This window comes from Camponotus vicinus, unplaced genomic scaffold, assembly GCF_025532165.1.
Source record: "Camponotus vicinus isolate PSW18456_S1 unplaced genomic scaffold, iyCamVici1.0 SCAF_12, whole genome shotgun sequence".
NCBI classification, from domain to species: Eukaryota; Metazoa; Arthropoda; class Insecta; order Hymenoptera; family Formicidae; genus Camponotus; species Camponotus vicinus.
The window spans coordinates 17334480-17360359 of NW_028141948.1; the positions used below are offsets into that span (position 1 = coordinate 17334480).

The 25880-nt window shown below is 32.5% G+C and overlaps 3 protein-coding genes across 10 annotated transcripts; all 3 read left to right on the top strand.

The window, feature by feature from the left end:
- Nucleotides 1-646: 646 nt before the first annotated feature.
- Cog1 (conserved oligomeric Golgi complex subunit 1) lies at nucleotides 647-5461 on the top strand. Of its 4 annotated transcripts, none has more exons than XM_083084564.1 (10): nucleotides 647-1043; nucleotides 1270-1437; nucleotides 1515-1797; nucleotides 1872-2073; nucleotides 2144-2560; nucleotides 2895-3801; nucleotides 3879-4158; nucleotides 4251-4460; nucleotides 4565-4613; nucleotides 4943-5160. In XM_083084564.1, the coding sequence occupies exons 1-9, from the start codon at nucleotides 706-708 to the stop codon at nucleotides 4580-4582; spliced, it is 2823 nt and encodes a 940-aa protein (XP_082940690.1). In that variant the 5' UTR covers nucleotides 647-705; the 3' UTR covers nucleotides 4583-4613; nucleotides 4943-5160. The 4 variants fall into 4 exon arrangements, with proteins under 4 accessions (XP_082940690.1, XP_082940688.1, XP_082940689.1 ...); XM_083084562.1 differs by lacking the exon at nucleotides 4565-4613 and adding an exon at nucleotides 5293-5461 and having other exon boundaries at nucleotides 651-1043; nucleotides 4943-5104; XM_083084563.1 differs by lacking the exon at nucleotides 4565-4613 and adding an exon at nucleotides 5183-5211 and having other exon boundaries at nucleotides 651-1043; nucleotides 4943-5104.
- Nucleotides 5462-5837: 376 nt separating this feature from the next.
- On the top strand, nucleotides 5838-22527 carry Rab32 (RAS oncogene family member Rab32). 4 transcript variants are annotated; one of them, XM_083084355.1, is made up of 6 exons: nucleotides 14018-16043; nucleotides 16340-16729; nucleotides 17123-17691; nucleotides 18935-19163; nucleotides 19463-19788; nucleotides 20186-22527. In XM_083084355.1, the coding sequence occupies exons 1-6, from the start codon at nucleotides 15677-15679 to the stop codon at nucleotides 20297-20299; spliced, it is 1995 nt and encodes a 664-aa protein (XP_082940481.1). In that variant the 5' UTR covers nucleotides 14018-15676; the 3' UTR covers nucleotides 20300-22527. The 4 variants fall into 4 exon arrangements, with proteins under 4 accessions (XP_082940483.1, XP_082940482.1, XP_082940481.1 ...); XM_083084357.1 differs by lacking the exons at nucleotides 14018-16043; nucleotides 16340-16729; nucleotides 17123-17691 and adding an exon at nucleotides 5838-6008; XM_083084356.1 differs by lacking the exons at nucleotides 14018-16043; nucleotides 16340-16729; nucleotides 17123-17691 and adding an exon at nucleotides 12132-12804.
- Nucleotides 22528-22823: 296 nt separating this feature from the next.
- Nucleotides 22824-25704, top strand: LOC145962890 (protein brown). 2 transcript variants are annotated; one of them, XM_083084360.1, is made up of 11 exons: nucleotides 22824-23048; nucleotides 23175-23223; nucleotides 23300-23480; nucleotides 23699-23897; nucleotides 23965-24157; nucleotides 24234-24419; nucleotides 24506-24608; nucleotides 24704-24925; nucleotides 25000-25241; nucleotides 25340-25445; nucleotides 25522-25704. In XM_083084360.1, exons 1-11 carry the CDS (start codon nucleotides 22883-22885, stop codon nucleotides 25573-25575), a joined length of 1701 nt encoding a protein of 566 aa, XP_082940486.1. In that variant the 5' UTR covers nucleotides 22824-22882; the 3' UTR covers nucleotides 25576-25704. The 2 variants fall into 2 exon arrangements, with proteins under 2 accessions (XP_082940486.1, XP_082940485.1); XM_083084359.1 differs by having other exon boundaries at nucleotides 22827-23048; nucleotides 25340-25440.
- The last annotated feature ends 176 nt before the right edge of the window (nucleotides 25705-25880 follow it).

The window sequence follows — 25880 nt, forward strand, 5'->3', positions numbered from 1 at the left end:
AGTAAATTTTATATTTTACGTATACTTTGGACACTTTCGTGTAATAAATTTTATTTTGTATTAAGTTTAAAATTATAGTTTATATTAAATTTGTATTATATTTTGTAATACATATTTCTAATGCATTGTATTTTATATATTCTACATTAAATTTTATAATATATATATTTGTAATGTAATTATTTTTATATTACATAATTTAATATTTTGTAATGTGTTTTTTATGTAATTGCAAATTAATTGTAATTTACGTTGTATATATTATAATTATGTAATATATATTTTTTATATGTATTATATTCTGTGTTTAAAAACTCTATTAAAAAAAATAAAAAAAAATAAAAAAATTGTTCCTCCTCAATTTTTCCTCCCCTGTATCTCCGCCTTAACGAAGGCATTTGCCAGGTGAGGAGGTTTCAGTACTCTCATGAACCTGAGAGCTATGCCGACGGTAACATACACCGATATTCATATAGTCTATTCTTATATTTAAAATCATTTGGACAACGTATGGGCACACATACATACACATATAGGTAAGTAATTTATAAAAATTATTTTTATAAAAATTATTATATTTATCATATTTATATATTATTTTCAAAATAATGATTGTTATACTCTGGTGCTACCGGCATTTCGTGCACATAGCACGGAACAAAACCAGAAATTGTGCACATTATATATTACCCTCTGAGAACATTCATGGACATTGGCTTTGTAGTTCATGTCCACGTTTTCAATGTCCATAGAGGGAGTATCGCTTTCAGGGATCACCTAAAAACAGGCAATGACATCTCTCAGTTTTCTCAGTTCTCTGATGCGGTTCAACAATCTAACCTGTGTAATGTAGCCTACGTAGGAGCTTTCGAATTCCAAAATCAAAGGATACAGACTGTCAAAAACATGACAACAACAAATTATTTGGATTTAGATATAAATAAGTTATTCCAGGAGCATACCATTAAGGAGATCGAAGAAATTCAGAAAAAAATTCAATTGGAAAGTGATAGAAAGAAGATAGAATTACGAACGTTAGTCGGGTAAGACTTCGTGTAATACTTTATCTAATACTTTAATCACAAAATCTATTTCAAATCATTAGCTAAAATATATACTGTGTCTTATTAAAATGCATATCAATTTGTATGTACGTGTCTTTTTGTCATTTTAAAGTTTACATTAGAGTATATATTTTTTGAAACTGAAAAAGAAACTAAAAATTGTCAAAATTTCAAAAATCTTGTAATTTATATTAATGACTTTCAGAGAAAGATATCGGGACCTAATATTAGCTGCTGACACGATTGCAAAAATGAAGATAACATCGGAACAAGTTACTGCAAGAATCGCTAATGTAGAAGATAAATTTAGGCAATTGCAAAAAAAATATCTAATTGGTTTTAAAACAGAACCAATTGGAGATAAGCTAGACAGGTGCCCTTTTTTAATACATATCATCATATCTGCATATATTATTTGAAAATAAAATTGATATCAAATCTAAATTGTAGGGGAGAGTACGTCTCGGATTCCATTATTATCCAAATTAAAATTCTAATGGATATTCCACAGTATATTTGGACGAGTATCGAAGATCAGAATTTGCTACTTGCTACACAGTTGTATATAATAGCGCAACATATAAATTATAGTTTAATGTTTGAAGTAGGCAGTATAGAACTGACACATAAATATCCAATTGTTTCGAAGCAATGGGATGTTATTTCTCAATTCAAGAATATTATATCTAATGAGTGTAACAACAGATTGCAGTCATTAGATGTTTCAACTATTGTTAGTATTCAAATTATAGAAAATAATTGTAATATTTAAGTATTATATATTAATGATATATTTGTTTTACACAGAATGCTGCAAATTGTTTAGCATCTCTTGTGTTTTTAAACGAATCTTCGTTTGTGGATCTTTTAGAAAAATTAATATCCATGAGAAGTCGCGCGATTGAATCTATTATTAAAGAAGAGAGTCATGATAGTGTCAAGAATAAGCTAAAATTATGTATGAAGATACTTATACAAACTGTCCACTTGATATATTCATGTTTTATATGTAAGTATTTTATCCATTTTAGATTCACAACTTTTGAAGTATTTTATATTATACTTATATCTAATTATAGATGCAGATAATGCACCAGGAGGTTTAGTTTTACAATTTATAACAGACATAAAAGATAAAGAAGCATATTGCTTGCTATCGCAACTTGATTTAAATCAAGATTTACTTGAGGAATTTTTGCCTTCTGTTACCAAAAATCATAAACCATTTGTTCAGGATGTACCAAATAACTTTCCCTTATCAATCCTTCAAGATAGAGTTAAGTCTTGGTTGGAATGGGTTAATGAATTTTCTAATCTTGAAGTCACTAAATTATTAGATTTAATAGTTTCTATCAAAGGCCTATATAATGTCCGGGAAGAGGCTATCAGTGTGAATTTACCTGAAAATTGGAATTCCATATGGGAAGAGCTCTCTTTACCCAGAATAAGTTTCTGGATGGAATTCTTCCAGCCTATCATAACTAAACGAGCAAAATGTAATCACGTATTTCTCTATATACAAGGTGTCCGAAAAATCGCCCGCAGTATTTCGGAAAATGATTCGGGACTCAAAAAGAGCTAAAATTAAAAATTATAATTTTTAAATTTAAAAATTTAAATTTAAAATTTAAGAAAAATTTCAAAAATGCCAAAGATTATAAATTACGATTTTTTAAGCATAAAAGTGGCTAAAATTTTGAAACGATTTATTTCCGGACCTATGTTTATATAGTTTTTTTTCCTTCTTTTTGGGTCCGGAAGGAATTTTCCGGACACTCTGTATACAAAATAAAGATTTTACATTGATAATTAATAGTAATCTGTTAACAGGTATTATAATGGATAAGTGGACAGATGCGCTAGCCGATTTAAAATCCGGTATAATAGAATTACTGGAAAAAGTAGCGCATGACAAATTTGAATTTCCGGAACACGATTTACGATGGTTTGTATGGAAAGATTCTCCTACTGACATTCCACAGAAACTTACAAAAAATGGAGGATTAGATAACAAGAGATCCTTGCTAATGAAAGCTAAAGGATATTCCCCAAATGTAATCAAATTATGTGAAGGATTGGACGAAAATCTATACACGTTACTGTCTGATCTCGAGCATTATTTATATGAGACTGAACGAATAGTAACGCTTAAAGATAATTTACTTTCGGCAAATATATCTTTAATTGCAAATTCATTTTGTGATCGTAATGAAGTACAAGAACATTTGCAAGTAATCAGCACTGAAAATATTGAAAATCTTGTACAGTTTATAAAGAATACATGTGTTAACGAAAAACCCGAACACGGTCAACGTGATATAAATGCTATTATATTGGCAAGATTTCTGTTTGCATTAACTACTTTGTGTCCGAATTTAAATAAGTGTTTCACATCATCAAAAGTATCTGGGCTTACCATCACTAACGTTAAATGGCAAACTATCTGTGAAAACCTCAAGGAAGAAAGTACCTGCGTGTGGTCCATTTGGGCTGACATATATAAAACTAAAATAGCGGAATATATAAAAAAATATATATCAAGAGAGCCAATTGACGGGTTGCGCGTTCATTGGATTGTATCCGAATGGGAAAAAGTTACCATCGAGGAAGAATCTGGGGAAGGAAAGCAAATAAAATCTGAAATTTTGATACCTTATCAACCATCGATATCTTTGCAGAAATTCTTAACAGTTATCTGCAAAGATTTAAATAAGATTATTCCTCATACGTTTCCAAGGTATGTAAATGATGCAACATTAACAGGCACCGAGACTTTATTTACCATGGTATATTCTATTCTTTTTTTAATTTTAGGAGAGTACTACAGCAAATTATAGAAAGAATAATTACAGAATTGTTTAATTATTATCTTAACTTATTGAAAGACGTAGATCTTAGGCAGAAACAAGCATTTCAAGTATTATATGATATAAAATATTGTACATTGCTTATGGTGCCACGTGAAAACAAAATTCTCAATGAATTATCAAATAAAACTTGCGAAGCAGTACTTACAAAGATAGACCCGTTCGACTATGATGTTTTTAATCCATTTATTCATACTAATATCAGAAAATCCGTTCAAAGGTCTTTGGTTAGTATATCATATTGATATATGAAAAAGATATTTTTATTACATTCGGAACTTGCAGTGATAACAAGTTTTTATTTTATCTATTTTTTTAGTTGATATTTGGCAATTTGGTATCTCATTTAGAGCAATTACATTCAATTTTGGGTGCACGCAATGAACATGTAAATAGTGATGGTGGAAAAAATGAATTGCCTGCAATACTTGCAGTATGTACGGGGGCACCATGGTTCCCGCCGCTAACAGTAACTGCCCCTACAAGAAATTTGCCAGTTATATCGGTAACGATGCCGGACAAAGCACAGGTAACAAATATCCTTATATTTCTCAGGTTATATAATTAATATTGTCAAACTGGTGAAACAACATACTTGTTAAACATTTTCTACAAATATACCTACTCTCCTAGATTGCATATGCCCTTTAAATGAGATAAAGATATCACAAATGTAAACTTGGTAAGCTGGCGAATCTTGCATGTCGTGATTATTATGAATTAACGCGACTAATTGATTTTGGATTATCACAACTCTATAATATTATTTATTCTTTATATCACTGGTTAAGAGATTATTTTTATTTGAAAATGATTTAATATGAAACTCACATTATCAAAAGACTAGAAATGGAATAAGTAGAATGCCATTCTATACTAGATTGATTCCTAATAAGATTTAATGAATGTTTCTATAAATTGACGGATGATATTAATAAATTTGTGTGAGAATGTGCAATGAGTAAATTTTTTAATTAATATATATTTATATTAATATGTATTTATTTACAGCGCAAGAAAGTAACAACAAAAGAGAACACAAAAAGTGATTCGACCAGTGCAACGATAAAATCTGGTGCGGCCGCGTTTTTCGGTGCAATGGGCTCAGATTGGTTCGGGAGTAGTAGTTAACTAATTTATTAACTAATTCTCCTCGCATGTTTTATAAAGAATGTAAATATTAAACATTGTGTAAATAATGTGTTAATAGAAAATATCTCTTTTTATCACATTGTATCTATTTTATACCAGTTAAATAAATTAAGAAATCTGTAAATATATACATCACAAAAAATCGATGTAACAAATGTTTCATCTCGGATCGAGTCACACGTAATGAAATTATTGATGACTTATTAAAGGATTATTAAGGACGAAACGAACGACAAAGTATCTTAATCTCCCACGCGTGCTATCATAAAATTGGATTAAAAATTCGGAGGAAAAATACAAGATAGAGGAAATACTTGCTCCAGTAATCTTAAATCGACTGCAAACTAAAACGCAGAAAATACCGCTAGTTTCCTTAAAGATGTCTATATATGTAAATATGATAAATATGTAAAAATTAATAAAAATTTATTTGAAAGTTTGAAAGTATTATTAGCGCGCGAAATTGTTATTTAAATCAAGATAGGCACTTTATCTCACATATCTCACCGTCCAGTGGCGTCCCCCGTGAGTACGATACGAATTTTAATCTAAACTATACCGATCGATAAGCTTTTCGCGACGAGATGCCGTCACGAGATATGGCGAGGAAGACGAAGAGAAGAAATGAGAAAGAGTAAAAGAGACGACTAGCTCCAAGAGTACAAATGTGAAAAGAGGGGAGCGCACGTTACGCAACTGCTGACGGTGACTGCGAGGAAGGGGGAGGAGCGGGAACGAATGGCGAAATACGCCCGCGCACTGTAGTACACATTTCGATGTACGGCAAGATGGCCGGATGGGCCCAGCTGTACTGATATCGGTCGTAAGACGTTCCCGTTCGCATCTGAAGAAGAAGCTGCGATACGAATCTGTTAAGCTGCAAGAGTATCGGGGAATCCGGCAGAATCCTCCCGCTCGTCAAATGGTGAGTGTCATCATTTATTCATTCTATTCTTTTCGATTTCGCACGTCGAAATGTCGCGCGTAATACCGGCACGTGCTGTCTGCTTGGCGCGCCGATTTTGAAAAATCGAATGGCGGCGGCCGATTTGCGGAACGCTCCTGTCGATGCGCTATAAGGGCGCTTTTTTTACAATTTGGGCGATCGAGGGATCCGGATTCCCCTTGTCTTTATATCGGCGATCAAATCCGCGATGCGCTAAACTCGGCGCGCGATTGCCGCTATCTGACCATATATATGACGCACAGGGTAAATATCTGCAGTTCGCACAAGTTTTAAATCATTTACTGACGCATTTGTTGAATGACATTCTTCTTTTCGTTTTCCTTTAGATTAGATAGAAACAGTGTCAACGACAGGAAAGATCACAAAACGAATGATTGATTGCTTCCTCGATTTAAATAGAATTATCGGTTCGCGTCGTATGAAAATAAGCGGTAATCAGCAAAGTGAAGCTCGACCGAAAAAGTTCTCGTGTTTTATTTTTTTCTATCGCAAAAATATGTTACACTTGGATTTACTATCGATATATTATTTTCAAAATATATCATAGCATTTAGTTATCGATTACCTGGGATATAAAGTTTACGAGATATAAATCTCGATAATTCAACGATGCGTCAATATTTTTGATAGGAATATGTATATACATGCGACATGTAATAATTTAAACATATTCTTTCTTCAATCGATAATTTTTACCGGGTGTTTATTAAAATTTCAATCACTTATCGGTATGAGCAATTATATTTTTTTCCAGGTGACAATGAAAGCAGAAAGAAAGCTTTGTTGACCATCGATATTGCACGTTATCTCACGATTGCGATTGTTGATGGAATATTTTGCTTGTTCAATCATTTTTCGTTAGATCTTCTTGGAAGGTACAATGAAAATGCTCACTCTCGGTTTCGTAATTATCGCGGAAAAATTTATCGTAGCAATACGAGCTCCGATAATCTTCTCTAAAAGTTCAGTTTATCTAATCTGTTCGAGATTGCTACCAAATTGTTGAGAGAATGTCATACGAAGATCTCTTACAATCTCTACGCATACAGGAAATCAAAATTGAACTCACAAATTTCTTTTTTAAGATGTAGTAAAAGTCAACAATTGTTGACGTAGTTTATCGTTTTATCCTTATATTTATCGTTTTTAGTTTATTCTTTGCAAACATTACGTTAAACGATTGATTACAGAAAGATACGAACAGATGTATCTTATAAAACACACATGTATATTTTATAATTTAATATTAATATTTTTCTTTTTTTCACGATCATTAGAATATTCGATAAATCATTTTCTCTATCATCAAACTTTTGTAGTATAGATAAATAACCGCGGTCTGAACACCTACACTTGAATCCGAGTCTCTCTTTCATTATCCTATTTCACCGCATACATTTTTTTCTACATGATTCTCAGGATTAAGCTTCGCCATCCTGAACGATTGAGTTTCATTCTATGATATTATGATATAATATTGGATCAGATTCGTGGTTATTTCAATGCGGTAAAGATGCATTTGATCGAATTCTAAAAATATGCTACGTAATTACAACATGCAATCCTTCGAAGACGCAGCTCATCGATTTATCGCGCGTAAAATATTAACTGCCTTTTCATCGTTTGTTTCGTCAATGTATTATTTTCCAAACAAACTTATTTTTAATGATAAAAATTACCAATCATATAACATAATTTTATATATCGCTGATTAAGTTTCTTTATATACGAGATGTATACACGAGATTTAATTATCTAATCTATATTATTGTTGTACTTTTTAAATTTTTATTATATTTTTAGAACAAATATATAGTTTTTTGTTAAAACATTGTAACATTTTATCACGATAAAGAGATAAAACACGTAGATAGCGAAAAACTATTTCATATATTGATAGAACTGACCACATACTCGCAAAATGCGGGGATCGGTCGTAAAACTTCACATGTAAAATGTAAGATAGTTTCTACAAACTGTGAACCAGGTCTGTGCAACTCCATTTTTGGACCGCCTTCAGCATTGATCTGTACTCGTTCGATTTTTAGGAAACGAAAATATCATGACTTCAAAATTATTTTTTTTATTAAAGTTTTGCGAGCGATCGGATAAAAGTGCTATATATTTACTAAAATTAAATACATAATTAATTACATAAGAATTGTTAGTTGCATTTTATCGCAGTACTTTAATAATTTTAAATTAAACGCCGCACAAAGCGAGCCCTGAATGAATCATTGATCATACCTATTGAAAAAGTAAGCTTAACAAATATTGTGACTATATATAATTGCTTATCGTTATCATTTCTTTAGTATTGAACTCATTATTGTACGTCACTACAGTATATCGTTGTTTCATGATCCCGTGATTCATGCGTAATGTTGTGTCGTTTAAGATTGTGTCTATCGTTTTATAAAATTGCGAACTTAATGCAATCACTCAGACATTTCAGATATATCTTACTTTTATTTATTTTTAATTTATAAATGATATTTTTTGATCGAACGTGTCAAATATTTTTTGATTATCATCTTGTCAAATAATTTGTTTTGATAATAAGTTGTTCCATTTTATTTAATATTCTTTCTTTTCTCTAAATTATTTTTTAAAAGCGTTACTTGATGTTGAATATATTTTAATTTTTAACTAAAAACATTTTTTATTGCAACAATATTGTTCGTTTTTATTTAAAGGTATCTGTGTTAATTAATAATTACTTTTATGCCATTTATTTTTTTGATAAGCTTGGCTTAAATGCTTTGTTACATCACGATGCATGTATTGTTTCTGAAAATAAAACGCTTATTGTAATCCATTGGTAATCTGGCATATAAGCGCATTTAGCAATTGTCACCGCAAGTATAAATAATGTAACATTTAATTGAATCGAATATTTTGTCATAAATTTTTAATTTGTTATAAATTTTTGTAATTAAAAAAGGAATTCTCTTCTTCTCTTTGAAATATTGTTTACAAAATAATTGATTATAATTAATCGCGACAGAAATTTATGACTTTTTGATTACTGTTTTTTTTTCATGTGAACTTTACGTTTCTTTATATTCTCTGATTATTTTATCAACCTTTCAACCTTAGATTATATATTTTTGGTACATAATGATGAGGATTTGATGATTTCTTTCTTTCAAAACAAGTTTTTATCGAGCAATTAGCCGAATGGAACAAGTGACGACAATTTTTATCTGTATCACATTGCTACGATACGATTTACGTTAAACGATAGAAAAAGGTCACATTGAATTCTTGAAATTAATGTCGAAATGCTTGAAACATGAAAATAAAAAATAAAAAAATAAAAAAATTCTGTTATATGAGATAAAGTCTATAACTTAAATAACATATTTATTTATTAGAGGAGATATTTTTGATTTTAAGAGGTAAAAAATTGATTATCTATCGATGAATATAAAAATTATAATTTTTAAAATGTGTATAGAGAATTTATTTTTATATTTATTTTAAAATATGATACAATTATATAAATATTTATTGGGTTTATATTATGAAAATAAAAATGTAGAAAATTGAATTAGAATTTAGATATTTGACTATACAAGTTTCATTTGTATTAATAATTATTATGTTAATAGGTAGGGTGTTGCAGTTGCATATATTGCTGCATTATGTAAAGTTTGTCTTTCTGGTAGATATCGTGCTGCTTCTCTATATCGACCGTAATAAAGATAATACCGTAATTAAATATATCAGTGGTCAGTATAAGTCAATAATTTAATCATGTTAGATTAAATCCTTCAATTCTATTTTAAGTTTACGTCCAATGATTTTGAATTTATTTCGATTATGATGATTAAATTAAATCAATTTAAATTATTTAAATTCTTATAAGAGTTTCCTTTTTTGTTAAGAAAAAATTCATAAATTTTAGATTATTTGTATTCTTTTAAAATTATTGTAGAGAAGATACTATTTTTGTCTCATCAAAATTATATACAACTATATACACTCAGTTCCAAAAAAAGCGGTACACTTGAGATTTGGAAAAAAATCACCAAATTTCAAATGACGATAACTTTGTAAATAATAAAGATAGAAAGGTCTATAAAAAATGAAAATAAAGCTTGAAATTTCTACTTTAAAACTAGGTTCTCCGAAATGTTGCGAGATAACATTTTTAAAAATGACGGATGACGAAACGAGAACATGCAAAATTGAAAAATAATTGTTTGAGTTTGTCATGACACGTGGCGAGAATCAAATGTCGCAGGTCAATGGGGTCAAAAGCATATGATAGTACAGAGATTCCTCTTTAAAATGCTTTTTTGTTCATCTCGATACGATGATTTTTCGCCGAGTTATTATTTGGGGTAAAAAGCCGCTTTTTTCTTCAAATGCGTATAACTCGGTGAAAAATCATCGTATCGAGATGAACAAAAAAGCATTTTAAAGAGGAATCTCTGTACTATCATATGCTTTTGACCCCATTGACCTGCGACATTTGATTCTCGCCACGCGTCATGGCAAACTCAAACAATTATTTTTCAATTTTGCATGTTCTCGTTTTTCGTCATCCGTCATTTTTAAAAATGTTATCTCGCAACATTTCGGAAAACCTAGTTTTAAAGTAGAGATTTCAAGCTTTATTTTCATTTTTTATAGACCTTTCTATCTTTATTATTTACAAAGTTATTGTCATTTGAAATTTGGTGATTTTTTCCAAATTTCAAATGTACCGCTTTTTTTGGAACTGAGTGTATCAAAATTACTGTGATAGATTAATTCAAATAGTCCATTAAGTAATGTTTATGCGTGAATAAAGTGATAATCATAAATTTCTGAATCAAAACAATTTCTTGGCGCCAGTTAGCGAACGTGAAATATTGTATAACATTTATCTCATTCTTATAACCATTCTTATCATTACATTCATTTGTACATGTCTAAATAGTTGTTATATTTCTAATTCTGGCTGATGTAACGTAATGTACGGTTTTCCATCTCATTCCGAATGTAGATATCGCATGACATCGTTTCTCTTTTTTTTATCCCGATGTCTTTCATGTTCATTTATAGCAATAATATCGATTTGGTTCATCTCTGGTCGCGTATTGAGTGCGATTATCGAACTGTATCGTAAATTAACATACACTTTTGTTGTAATATATAACATATGTATATTTAATTAAATTGTTGCTCGCGATACGCAATATATGTGGCATTCAATATCACTGTATATACTTTGTTGTATTAATGTATTATATTTCTCTCTTGAAATGGCTACCGAAGGATAACATATCTATCGATGCGTATACGTAACCGTGTCACAAGATCGGTGTAACTCGATTACGAGGATTTACAGCAAAAGAATATCGGTGATAAAACCGCGGAACCCACGGCTTGTTTCTCATCGAATGTAAACAGGTTCAACTACGTTCACCGTAACGTTGTTATTCTCGTCATACGAGATCGCCCCTTGCGCTTTCCTTCTGTGAAACGAGAAAGCTGCAGCGAAAATAATCCTAATGACGCACTTTCGATGTTTCTAGAGAGTAGAGTGGCGAAACTTTATGTGTAATCGGCGATAATACACTAGTTGACGAGCGATAACGCGACGATAATTTTTTTAATTTTACGTATTGGACCGTTCATCGATGGAGTTTCTTATTCTAAACGCGCAATCTTTATCTGACTAATGCAACAAAGGAGCGATCGATATCGCGTGCATCAGAAATGCAATTTTCTTTCTTCTTTTCTGCATAATTTGGGTTATAAATTCGTTATTGAAACATTAAAATAATTAATACATAAGCATATAGTATTAATGTTGCAAATCTGGCAATATTAATTATATTGATAACGGGAATAAAAATTTCAGATGAATTGAAGCTCCAAGAAGACTCCACGGTTTCTAGAAAAATGCACATCGTCTAGAACTTTTGGAGGTCATTGACTCTCCGTAAATCGTGGTCCTAGTCGCGTGCGTGGGTTTCCCTCTTCATCGTAATCTTCTCCTTCCTTTATACGCATCGGAATACGATTGTGCTGCAAGGCGCCCAACATTTTTTTATAGGCGCCTCGCTCGCGCCGATAACATGGTAGACGATAACGTCCGGGCTAATCCGAACCAATAAATGCTGGGACTCTGCATTCATCCGGCACACACGTTACTATCGTTCTCTTACGGCCAGTTCACGAATCCCTCCCTGATCGTTACATCATCGTTGGAATTTTGAAAAATTCTCCTCTCGGCTTTGCTTAAACGTGCAATAAAGCAGCTGATAAATTGCGCCCCTTTTCGAACTGATCGCGATTACAAGTTGAGACGCTATAATATCCGATGTGTCGCGAGAAAACGAAGAATGTTTCTTTCAACACTTGATACTGTCTTTCGTTGCTTTTTGTAAAGTTTTAATCTCATGACAAATATATCGTACTGCACCCTTAACTCTTATATAGTGTTAGACCTGTAGTGCAGTGTTACGGAAAATCTGATTGGACAAACTGAACAGTAATTACAAACTGAAAAAGTAATTTTTCAAGTCAAGTCTTCGATTGATTCTCAATCGAATTAAATATGCTGGACCGAAATATGGTGCTTGTACTACGTACGCGACAAGAGAGAACCGAGAGGCGCTTAAGACACAAAAAAGAAGCCAATCCACCACCTATGGAACCGCCCGCATTACTCTTGAACAACAATCATTTATACATCGATCTTAATATGAATTTCAGCGAAAATTGCAAACAAGAGACAGTTAGAACCACGAAAAAGGTGGGTACATGCATGTATGTCTTGATCGCGTTTTAAAATTTGAATAAAAGACTCGGATTTTAAATAAAATGCTCGATTTTTTTCGCTCGATTGTGCGAGCACGTGACGCATCTTAATACGTTTTCTCACGAAAACGTTGCCCTCGCAGCGGATATATTTTTCCAGCGCACGTTGGTATAATTATCGAGAAGAGATACTTTCTCTGACTTACTTAGCTGAAACGCTATATTATCGCAACGAAAAGATCTCCCTTGACTACGAGACGTTACAATTAGATTAGATGTATAATTCATTACTCTAACTACCGGAACGTCGATCTTGCCCGTGACGTAAAATGTTACGTCATATAAGAAGTGCATATTAAGAAAAGCATCTTTCTATTAGTATTCCCATAGATGTTACAAGAACAATTTTATTTTTTTTTTAACAATTTTGTTGAAAAATTTATTTTAATCATTGGCTTAATTAATCTGTTTTATTTTCAAATTTAGTGATGGAAAATTTGTAATCGTAATGCATATTATGCTGTAAAAGAAAAAATTGTTCTATTAATTACACGTTACCGTCACGAGTACAACAACATCACGAATATTTAAAATTATTGCTAACAAAGTATTTTATCTTCTCTCTCTTGCATATCATTCTATACCAATGATTTGTGTTGATTTCGATGGTTTTCCCAACCATGTTTCAGCATTTTTTTTATAAATTATATATATTTTATATAGAAAGAAGTTTCTCGTTCATTGTGTATATGTGTATGCGTGTGTGTGCACGATACAATAACAAATAAAATGATAACCTAGAAGACTATCATCGATAATGATCATCGATCTAGGAATCACGCTTGATGATTTTCACTATATGATTGTTTGAAGTCATTATACTGCGAAGGCATGTATGATTCATTTCACGCACATTAACTACAAACGATATCCTTATTATTTAATTGCAGATAAGGAGATAGGAATAAAAATCTTATTACAATTCTGTTGCAAATAATTATCAACTATATTATTTATACTTTAAGTATATAACTTGCATGAAAATATATTTTATATATTCTGATATTTTTTTAAATGAAACGAATCGAAATTCGTTGGGCATGCTTTTATTATTTTATAATCAAGATCGTTTAAATTTAAATATTAATATGGTAATTTGAAAAATATGGAGATATATTCCGTAGGATTCAAAAGAAGAACTAATAATATACTAAAATAATCCACGCGTAATCGCCAATTAAGATTAAGCTGAAAAGTTCTCTCGATCTAATCTTCGGATTAATTGCATATTATTGCATTATTTCTTCAACGGTTTAATTCATCACACACTTGGCTAATTAAAATAACGATGCAAAAGGACGCAGCTTAATTAGAAGATCAAATGCATCTATGAAGGACGCATAAATTCTATCGGATGCTTTATAATCGACGCGCATTAAAATTCGAAATTAGAATTGAAAAGCGGTCAACTCTCTGTGACTTTTCTATCGAATCTTCGGCCTTATTTGCACGTGTGATTGGAGGATTTAAATGCGAACGGGTGCCATTTAGAAATTTTTCATAGATGCGTGCAAAATTATTTCCGAAAGATAAGTTAATGATGAAACTTGCAAGCGCTATTTTATCACGCAATGCACTAAATATTTCGTCGCATATACAGTATATTCCAATCAATTCTCTCATATTTGCAGTATTTACGCTTATCATTGCACTATCGTATAGCGGATTTTATGTAATATGTCTATTGTGCACGGTAGTGCAGTCTAACGTCTAAAAGAAAACTTGTGGCGAGCCACGTACTTATATATATGAGCGGAATCCATCTGAAACGGATACTATTGTATGAGATACACGTACGGGATCCACATGCATGTTTAAAGACAGATTACGTATGTGTAAAGTACATATAGATACCTAGTTTACATATGTATACACATGTATGTAGATGTACACGTACATTTTTTCATACGCAAAGAAGGCGAGACACCGGGTACGCACTCGTACATACGTTACTTGTCTGGTGGGGGATACTTGCATGCCCCACCCCCTTTGGCTTCTCATATTTTTATATCAACATTTAGTGCAGTTCAGGACACCGTTGGGCTTGCAGTTTCTTTGATCACTTACATAGCTCTTTCTATTAATATATAATATAAATGTTTTTTTAATTCATTATATTATAAATAGTAGAAATCTATCAGTATGTTTCCTCAAATTCAATATTTTAATCAGTGTTTTACAGAGTGTTTGTGTTAATGTAGTGCAAGAGAAAAACGAAGATGTATTCAGTGAAGCTGCAAAATAATCCTAACATATCATGAAAAGTTTTCTGGAAATTATCTAAAGTTCCTTAAATTTTTATATAATTGTTTTTAAATTATTCGAAATGCCTATTCAATATTTTAGAAATGCGAATAAAGGAAATTAGCTGAGAAGTTTACTTTCTTGAAACTTTTATATCTATGAATGGAATGTACCACATTTCTCATCTCGACATTCCAATAATTAATTCAAATAATTTGACAATTACGAGATTGGAAATTTCATGCGAAATTTCTCAAACTTCTCCGATTCCCTCCATCATTTTGCTTGCAACGAAAGAATCTCTAAAGAGACGAGAAGAAAAAAAACAAGGTGGATTATTCGTACACGATCGATCGAAACCGGCGCGTTATTCTAAGGTTTCCACAAGCAGCTAAGGAAGCCAAGCAGTAGTCGAAGAAGTGAGACGGAAGAAACGGGAAAACGGTGAAGCGAAGAGACAGTCTTTTGATCTATCATCCCTTTCTTTCATCGCCTATTCATCGGCTCTCACACACGCAAATTCTCTCCTCTTGTCCTCTACTTTCTTTTTTCGTGACGCGATTATGGCTCACAAAGAGAGCACGAACGAAGGTGGCAGCTCGCCCGACACGGTAATCGCGTGCTTCTCGTCGGACGAGGAGAAGCAGAAGCCAACTGCGACTACTTCCGGCGAATATGTCACCGCGGGTGACAGTAATTCCAGTCTCGATACCCTGACCAGCAGCAGCGGCGGCGTGGCAACCCTCTTTTCCAACATTAGCACGGACGATCGCAAAAAAGGCAAATTCGGTGCGTTCAAGAGCAGCTTTCGCGAGAGTGGTATATTCAAAATCAAGAAGAAATCCCGTGAGACCGATCCATCTTATGAAGCGAACACGGAACAGGATGATAAAGCTTCCTTGAGGAAGCTCGAAATAGGGGATGACAAAGGTTAATCCCGGCATATTCGATGAAAACTTTACGCTTTGTGTTATGCACACATGTGAGATACTTAAACGATATGCGATGAAGAATAGATGCACAGTTTATGAAAATATTTATGATATTTTTTGCGATTTTTTCTGAATTTTTTAATTTTTGATCTCTCTTAATTTAAAAAAAAAATTATCTTAGAAAGCAATTCAAGTAAAACGTTGCAAAGATTTCTTCCTTTATTTATATTCGAGAATAATAATTTTCGAGAAACTGGATTATTTTGCTTGATTCGCGATTCTCTTTCGCTTTAGAGATATCTTGGCAGCAATCGCAGCAGCTCGAGGAATCGAAATCGGCATCCTCGATCTTGAAGAAGAAGAAAAAGAAGAAGTCGCATTCGCTGGTGCGTAAATTGAGCTTGAACAAATTTCGTCAGTCTTCGGAACACCAAGAAACGCGACATACTCCAGAAGGTGGGGATAGTAGTCGATCGCAGACTCAGTCCCCGCAAGAATCGCCTGTTCACCCGAACGAGCCGATCAAGAAGCAAGGACAGGAGGACAACAACACCCCGGAGAAGGAAAAGGGAACGAAGGGGGAACCTAAGAAACCAGAAAAGCTACTCGAAACACCGTCGAAGACCGTCACTGTAGTGCAACATACAACGCCATTGGTAACCATCAAGAGCTTTGTTCAACAGGGTGAGCCTTGTACAAATACCATGGGGATTACGGATAAAATGTGCAAATTGAAACTGAAGAATTGAATTCCGCAGTATTCAATTTTTAACGATTGATTTTTTCATTATGTTATTTTCATAAACTTTACATCATATTTTAATAAACTCTGATATATTTCTCCAAGTTTTTATTTTTATTTCTTTTATATGCTTTTAGCGCGTCGCTCTTATCTTTTATCTTTTTTACCCTGTTTTATATTTAATTTTTTCATTTAAAATGCCTTACAATTATTTGCAATAGTAATAAAACATTGTAGCAATATTGCTGAGAACTATTTAAAATTGAAAAGCTGACAGACGATAATCGTTTTCTCAACGACAATCGCAAATTCCTCTCAAATTCGCTCTTGCACAGACACCGCACAACGTCCGCAGCAAGAGAAGCAAGACACAGTCTCGCGTTCCGACGTGCAATGCTATTCGACGCTTCCTTACGCATTGTCGAAGTGGTCGGAACATAGCGAGACGAAGCTCGCAGAGGATGCTGCGGTCAGGACAGGTAAAACAAGGGCGAGATCCGATTCGGATTCTTCGGATTTACGAATGACATCGAAATCATCGCCCGTCGAGGTACGCCGCAAATTGTCGTTGCTGGAGGAGAAAAGAGCGATATTTCAACAACGTTTCTTCGATTCTTCGTCCAAGGATTCTCATTCGAAAGACTCGGTGATCGCGATTAGCAGTTTGACAATCGACGACGAGCCACCAAGCACCGCCGACGTGTTTTTTGAGCGAGAAGAAGAACGAAAGAAGATAAGAGCCCGGCAGATCAGCGTGAAAACTTTCGACGCGTTTTCTACTTTCGACGAGGAAACGGCATTGGGTTACCTGGGTAGCATCGAGGAAAATTATACAGAAAGCTATAATAATATGGACAATCTCAGCAAATCTCATGCCGCCATGGTGGGAGCCGTTGCTGACCAGGTGAGGTCTATCGCGTAGAACGCGAACGACGTCACTGGTAGAGATGTTTTAGAGATGTTAAAGCTATATCTTCATTTTGCGATGCATTACGAGTAGTATATAGAATTACGAAACACGATGAAAGGAATACTATGCCAGTATATGATGCAGCTTTGTCGTGTTGGAAATGCGATAATGTGAATCATTCCATATTTGCAATCCCAATCTGATAAGTTAAAATTTATCTGATATTTTAAAATTTTTTCAAGAAACTCTAGAACGAAAAATGTTGAATTTTTACCATGTCTATATATATGTATATATGTACATATGTATTTTCATTCATCAAAAGATTTTATATAGTTTAATGCATTAGATATTCTACTACTAACTCTATAATGTAAACAGATGTTGTGATATCTGTGATACCTTCCTGATACTGATCCGCTTTCTAAACCTTTGAATCTCGTGTGTTACGGGGGTATTCAATTTCAAATTACGTGGCTTGGCATCGTCTATCATAAACTATGCATATATTTAAAATTATGAATAATAGAAAAAATGTACGCAAATTGGCGCACAAAAAATATGAAATTGGAAATGAAGAAAATTACAAATATAAATGATCAATTTATTTTTCAAAGAATCGTCATTATAGACAAAATGGAACTTATAAATTGATTATTCAATTTATTGATATAATTATTAAGATGCAGAAGGCTTATTGTTATATTTATAGCTCTTACAGCTCCCCAGATGCGGTTCGCACACTCGGGGATAATCTTCTCACACGTGAGTTGTTCGGTCCATTTCGCTCGCGTGAGCTATACCAGTAAGATCATTCGCGTAAGAGCATTCATTATCTTCATTTCTCAGCGTTGCATTTCTAGCGTCCAGAAAGTCGCGTAAATATGAATGCGGAATTAAAAATTTGGCGAAATTTAAATACGTTCAATCTCAGCAAGTGGAAAGTACAATCAAAAGAATGGAAGTGGAATGTGCGTGTATCTCAAGTATTTGCGCTCATAAAATTAAAAGTTTTTATAAGATTTATCTTTAATATATGTGTATCTCCGGTCTCTTCATGGCCAATAAAATAATAAAATTTAGTTAAAACCTACCATCGAATTAATGTACTACATACAAAAATGGAAATGTCAAGAATGATGTGTAAGAGATTCTTAGGAAGAGATATCGGTTTTTGAAAAAAAAAAAAAAAACTTTTGCCTTCCAATATTTATTATATTTTGCTTTATTGTTTCAGTCGTCATCGAGTAATGCATCGAATCTTGGAGTCGACGAGAAACGGGAGCACTTGTACAAAATACTAGTAATCGGCGAGCTTGGAGCGGGAAAAACATCTATCATCAAGCGATACGTTCATCAATTCTTCTCGCAACATTATCGCGCGACGATTGGAGTCGACTTTGCTCTCAAAGTGCTAAACTGGGATCCACATACTATTATTAGACTGCAGTTATGGGATATCGCAGGTCGGTAATAATTTACAATGCTATTTTTTTTATTAGCGTCAATATAATGGAACATGATACTCGTGTCTGACAGATAGATTAACATTTTAATATTCCGCGCGCGTCACATGCTTTCAACTTCTTGTTTTCCGATGCTTGTTTTCCGATACTATTGTCCAATATCTTGAACATTTTTCTCTAAACTTGTATAATATTGATAGCTTAATAAATTATACTCGAGTTATTATCGCATCTAACGTCAATTTATTATTTGATAAATTTAACTAATTTGTACGTGTAATGCTTTTGTTTGATGTTAGGTCAAGAGAGATTCGGAAATATGACCAGAGTTTACTACAAGGAAGCCGTAGGTGCTTTCATAGTGTTCGATGTGACGAGAAGCGCAACGTTGGATGCGGTAGTGAAATGGAAACAAGATTTGGATTCAAAGGTACAACTTCCTGACGGATCGCCAATACCGTGCGTTTTGTTGGCCAATAAATGCGACCAGCAGAAGGAAGGTCTGGTTAACTCGCCCACTAAGATGGACGAATATTGTAAAGAGAAGAACTTTTCTGGCTGGTTCGAAACCTCGGCGAAGGAAAATATTAATATCGAGGAAGCAGCCAAATTTCTCGTCAACAAAGTGAGTATATTTCTCGAGTTAAAACGCATAAGAAATTTAGAAAAAGATCCAAAAGTGAATATGCGATTATGAATAATTTATTATTTGATAATAAATCGAAAAACTCGAAAATAAAATTATAATAATAAAGATCTTTATGCGTATATATAATATCGTTTCCCTTCTATGTGCGTGACGCACGACAGATTAATCATTGACGTCTTTCGTATTAAAGATGATTATGACTTATGACGCATAATTAATTAATCAACATGAAACCAATTAGCATGTACATTAAATTCGCGATTAAACGGTCACTGTTATCTCGTTGCATTTCTTTTTATTGTATCTATTTTATAATAATGTAATTGTAAAATAGTGATTTGTATAGTGTGATTGTAAAATTTGTTTACTTTAGATACTTCAGAACGATCAAGTTATGAAAGGCAATGGCTCTCAAGACCAAACGGATGGCGAGCGGTTCGCGTTAAGTCAATCGCCGACAAGCTCCAAAAAATCTTGCGGCTGCTGACAAATAGGTAAATTGTCGAGCTCAAGTTCGAAAATCTCGGTCGCGATTTTCCATTCGTCAACCTCAATGTGTCTTCAATGAATGTCGTGAATATCGTAACGTCTTACGTATTGCCATTCTTCGTAATAGGAAGCATCTGCTTGTCGAATTCTCGTTTTCGAGGGAGAAATTATCCGATAATGCTCTCTAAAAGTGAATCATCAGTATATTATCATTGAAAAACAGTAAATAGTCACTGATTACAGCAGTTATAAATACAGCATTGTAAATCAATAATATTTTATTGAAAGAATTAGTTAATAATATTAACTATTTCAATCAGTAATATTAAATTACAATTCATCTTTCTATCTACTTTATATAAAATTAAAAATTTTACTTTTTTATTACATGCATATTGAACTTGTTATTTTAAATAGATAACGAACAAATAATTTTCATTAAGTCGCCAGACATTTATTTCTTCGACTTATAAAATCGATTTAATAACTGAAGTCTCTCTATTGAGATTGTATCAGAAATTAAATCAAAGTAATGTTTCTAATTTTATCTGTCGCTCTTTGCAAATTTTATATAATTCTTATGACAAAAAACTTAAATACGAGGGAAATAGCGATAAATGAACGAACTAGCAATTACTGATTTTACAGTAAATTTTACTTTAACTGACCATAATCAGTGAGATATAAGATAAAATATAAAAAATAAGTGTTTCCACTGAAGATTAATAAAATACTCACTGATTCTCAGTGAAATCTTATTTTACTGTTTAAATTAGGAGTGATATTTTCACTGATTCACTTTTAGAGAGTGTACTCTCGATAATTATTTAGGCCTATTAATTCGACTCGTTTGATGAGCGACATTTCAAGTAACTTTATAGATGTACAGAATGCATAAAAGAGCGATAATTTAATATATTTACATATATAAAAAAATTACAATAAGTATAGATGTGTATAAATTTTTTTTAAATATTCCTTATATAACATAAGTAATGCTTAAACTGCGTGATAATAAAATAATGACTTTGATATTCTTCCCGATACATTCCTTTTTAATAAATTGACACGCTATTGCAAATCATAGATTAATAACAATCGTGAAATTGTGTTTAGATTCAGCCAGCAATTATCGCAATACCATATATATATATGCATTATACATTTTATACTGTGACTTATATACCATTATACTTACAATTAAAGTCTCGAAACATTTGTTAAGCATATGAAACAAAGTTTCACCTTTTCAGGTATTATAAACTTTCTTATGCAATACTTGTTTTAATTATAATATTATATAGTATATATATATGCAAGTATTGAACAAATTATGAGTAGATTTATATACAACAATGCTTAAATTCCGCCCAAAATCAAATCAATTACTACTATTTATAGGATCGCTTTTAGCATCATTAGAACCAAGAAGTAAAAATGTTATATATTGTTGTAGTAAAAAGAATAGTACTATTACTTCAGTTAGTTCAATCGATACATTATTATGTGAATTTATTAAAATAATATCATGTATTTTTAATTGTTTTTTTCGTTAGATTGACAATAATATATTTCCTATTTGTAATTTTATCAGTCATACATTTTGCAGTTTATCTCATTGAGTTTAAATTGATTTGTCGACAGCATTGTGCCTTCGTTCGCATAATCACAACTAATTATTCGAAGTAGCTGATTGCAATTAGTGCGTCATGTCACAACTAATGATCATTTTACACAGTAGACAATGCGTTTAAACGAATTTCCGGGAACGTCGCAATTGTCTAAATTGAAATTCAAGGCGAAAATAAAAGTTGGAATTTTAATAATGGTACCTCGTTTCTCAATTCCAAGACACGAGAGGAAATGCAGATATATAATATTCTTGATAGAAATTTATGAAACATATAGATACATTAGCATAGATATATACATAATCGATGTGTGTCAAGTTACATATGCATGCATACATTATTGTAAATAATTCAGATTTTACATTAATGATCTTTTTCACTTTTCGAGCAATGTTTCGCACTTTTATATAGTACGACTTGTAACGCAGCGCGTATCGTGTTATCGCAGAGAAAATTGTAGATATATACATATGTGTGTTATTTGCGAAAAAACTATATACGTATAATTCGCTATTGTCATTGAATAATAATATTCCTACTTTTACTTATTTTAAAGTTTTTTTGTATAGATACAACAATATAGGTACAAAAAATATTTAACTGTATTAAATTTATTTACATCAGAAAGTGCGTAATACGTTGGTTCTCTTCCTTGGTTGGTTTTTTTTCTTATACATTTATCCATCATCCTATCTTTTCTTATCATCCAACTTCCTTTTCCACAATATTTATCTGAAATTATATAGTGATAAATATCTGTCTGTAATTCAAAATTAGGTAAGGTCTGGTACATTAATCTCTCTCCCAAGCATCTATATGACTTTAGATAACGGTGATAAGAAATGTTAAGAAACAGAGAAATAAAGATAGCGCATTTTTGTAGTTTCAAAACGCTCTGACAAATATTAAGCAGAGAAGCTTTTTAGAACGTTTAGAAATGAATAGTTACAATGATACAATTAACAGATTCGACCGAGATGACTTCTCAATTTTCTCAACTGTTCTGGGAAAATTTGACCGTTAGTGTGTCTGTTAAAGATGATGAGTGTTCGGGAAAAGTGTGGTGCAAATTCTCGTGTAAAAAGTGCGTGAAAACGTTTACTATATTGAAAGGAGGTAATATTTTATCGATATTAAAATAGCAGCGAAAAACGAATCTATTAAGATCTAGATTAAATTAAATATCTGTTGTTCAATAATTTATCGATAAATAATATTTATCAATATCGATACTTTTTTTAGTATCCGGATACGCAGAAACTGGTAACATGTTTGCTATATTAGGACCGAGGTACGCAAAATATTAGCATATCTAATCATGATAATTTTACGATAAATTCACGTCAAGGATAGACTTATTTCTTTAGCGGCGCCGGCAAAACCACATTTCTTGCTGCTCTGGCAAGAAGGCTTAAATTAACTTCGGGCACAGTGAAGATCAATGGGCACGACATTTCCAAAGAAACGATGGCAGAAATATCGAGTTATATGCCGCAATTTGACGCTCTGCCATCTGCACTCACACCAAGAGAATATATGTCATTTGTGGTATTGAAGAGATATATTTAATAAACGATTTCGCTTATTTCTCTTTGCTCTTTCTGTTCACGAATTGCGATTGGGAACGAATTTAAATTTAATTAAATTTAATTAAATATAATTTTGAGAGCGAATTTAAATTTTACAATATAATTTTTTTGCAATAAGGAGAAATTGTTATATTATATACATATTAGAATTGATATCAAGCATGTATTTTTCTTTAGTGTGCTCTGAAAATGGAAAGTAGTTGTAGCGTATTACGAAGAAAATCCTTAGCCGAACAACTTTTGCGAGACCTTGCATTATACGAATGTATTGATACTCTCATATCGAAACTATCGGGTGGTGAAAAAAAGCGTTTGTCGTTAGCCACGGAATTAGTGACGCAGCCAAAAATATTTTTTCTAGATGAGCCAACTACAGGTGAGAATGTCAAAGTTATCGCTTTGCGGGAAAGAAATTTGATTATGTTCATTATTATTAAATATAGGTCTGGACACTTTTGCCGCAACATGCGTCGTGCAATTGTTAAAACTGATTGCTTCGAGAGGCACGATAATTTTTTGTACAATTCATCAACCGGGTATGACAATATACAATACGTTCAGTCACGTGTTATTAATGGCTGATGGAAGATCGATATACTTTGGAACGTTGGAAAATGCTACAGATTTTTTTAAAAGGTAAACATGACATTTTGATTAATAGCAGTTGCATTAAATCGCTACGAGTAATAATGACAAAACAATGTTTGCATAGCCAGGATTATCACTGTCCTGTAAACTACGACAAGTCTGAATATTACGTAAACATTCTATCACGCCGAAACAGATCGGAGACAACAGATCACAATATTGAATTATATCGAGCTTTCTGGCAATCATCACTATCAAAAATTCCTACGGTCGAAAATGGGAAAACAATTTTTCACATTGTTCCACGAAAGTACTAAAATAAAAAATGAAAAAGAATCTCTTTTAAAAGAATCTCTATAGATCTAATTGATTATTATATATATATCTTTGTTATAGAAAATCTGGATGGTTTGTACAATTTTATTGGTTGCTCTGGAGAATACTTTTGCAAGATAAAAGGACAGTTTCCGACAATTGGATCGCATGGTTTTCTTTCTCGGTAATAAATAAATAAAATAAAAAACAAAAAATTTTGATATTTTCAAACGTGAATAATTTTTAATGTAAAAGAAAAACTATTATATAATCTTGCAGCTATCCGTAATCTTTGTCGGTATTTTTTATATCGACACTAATTCATCGACGCAAGAGGGAATACAAAGTGTTCGAGGCGCGTTATATTTGATGATATCTGAAATTATATTTACAGTCGCCTATTCGGTCATTTACGAAATACCCGGTGGGCTTGTTCTTTATCTTCGTGAGAGTACCGTATATGCGCCAGGACCCTATTACGTCGCCATTATTTTGGGCTTGGTAATTATTTAACGCACCGTGAAAAAAAACGAATCGAAACGATTAACATATAATTATGATATAAAATTCTTCAGATACCCAAGGCAATATTCAAAGCACTTTTGTTCACAATCGTGATATATTTCCTGTTACACTCCGAATTTTGGCTAATCGACTGTTGCTTTTATTGTCTCTGTACGATGACGACAGCGATTTGCGGTATCGCATACGGCATGATGACTTCCAGTTGGATCACCAATGTCGATATTGTTACCGCGATAATGGTACTGCTCGACTTGCTGCTCCTTTTGATGGCGGGTGTATTTTACAATCTCCGGTAAAGCATTATATCGATATTATATATATATATATATATATATATATTGTATGATGAATCGATTAATATAGTATATCAAATATTCCTTATTTTTATAGAACTCTGCCGAGCTACTTGGCGTACTTTAAATATATGTCGATGTTCTATTACTCTACCGAAGCTCTATCAATAATATACTGGACGAAAGTAAAGAACATTGGTAATGTAATATCGATTAAAGAATATCAGTTGTTAATTATAGATGAACGAACACATTTACTAATTTCTGATATTTTTTTAGATTGTCCAATCAATCGTGATCTGCCTTGTTTATCGAATGGAACGGAAGTTTTAGCAGAGTATGGATACATCGAAGGAAATTTTTGGTGGGACATGGCCGGATTGCTGCTTCTGATAATTCTGATGAATGTTGTTGGATATTTTGGCACCAAGAGAAGAAGGGAATCAAGATCAATTATTTAGTCGGCGACCGAGAGAGGCAGTCGTGAAGCGTCTTTACAAAATTATCAATAAGCTTTAAAAATGTTCGAAATAAACAGATTTCGATTTAGCAATCTTTTTCGATAAACTCGAGATTACGCGACAAGCATTTTGTCGTGCTGTAACTTTGTGTTGTCAGCATTTTTTGTTTTGCTCGAG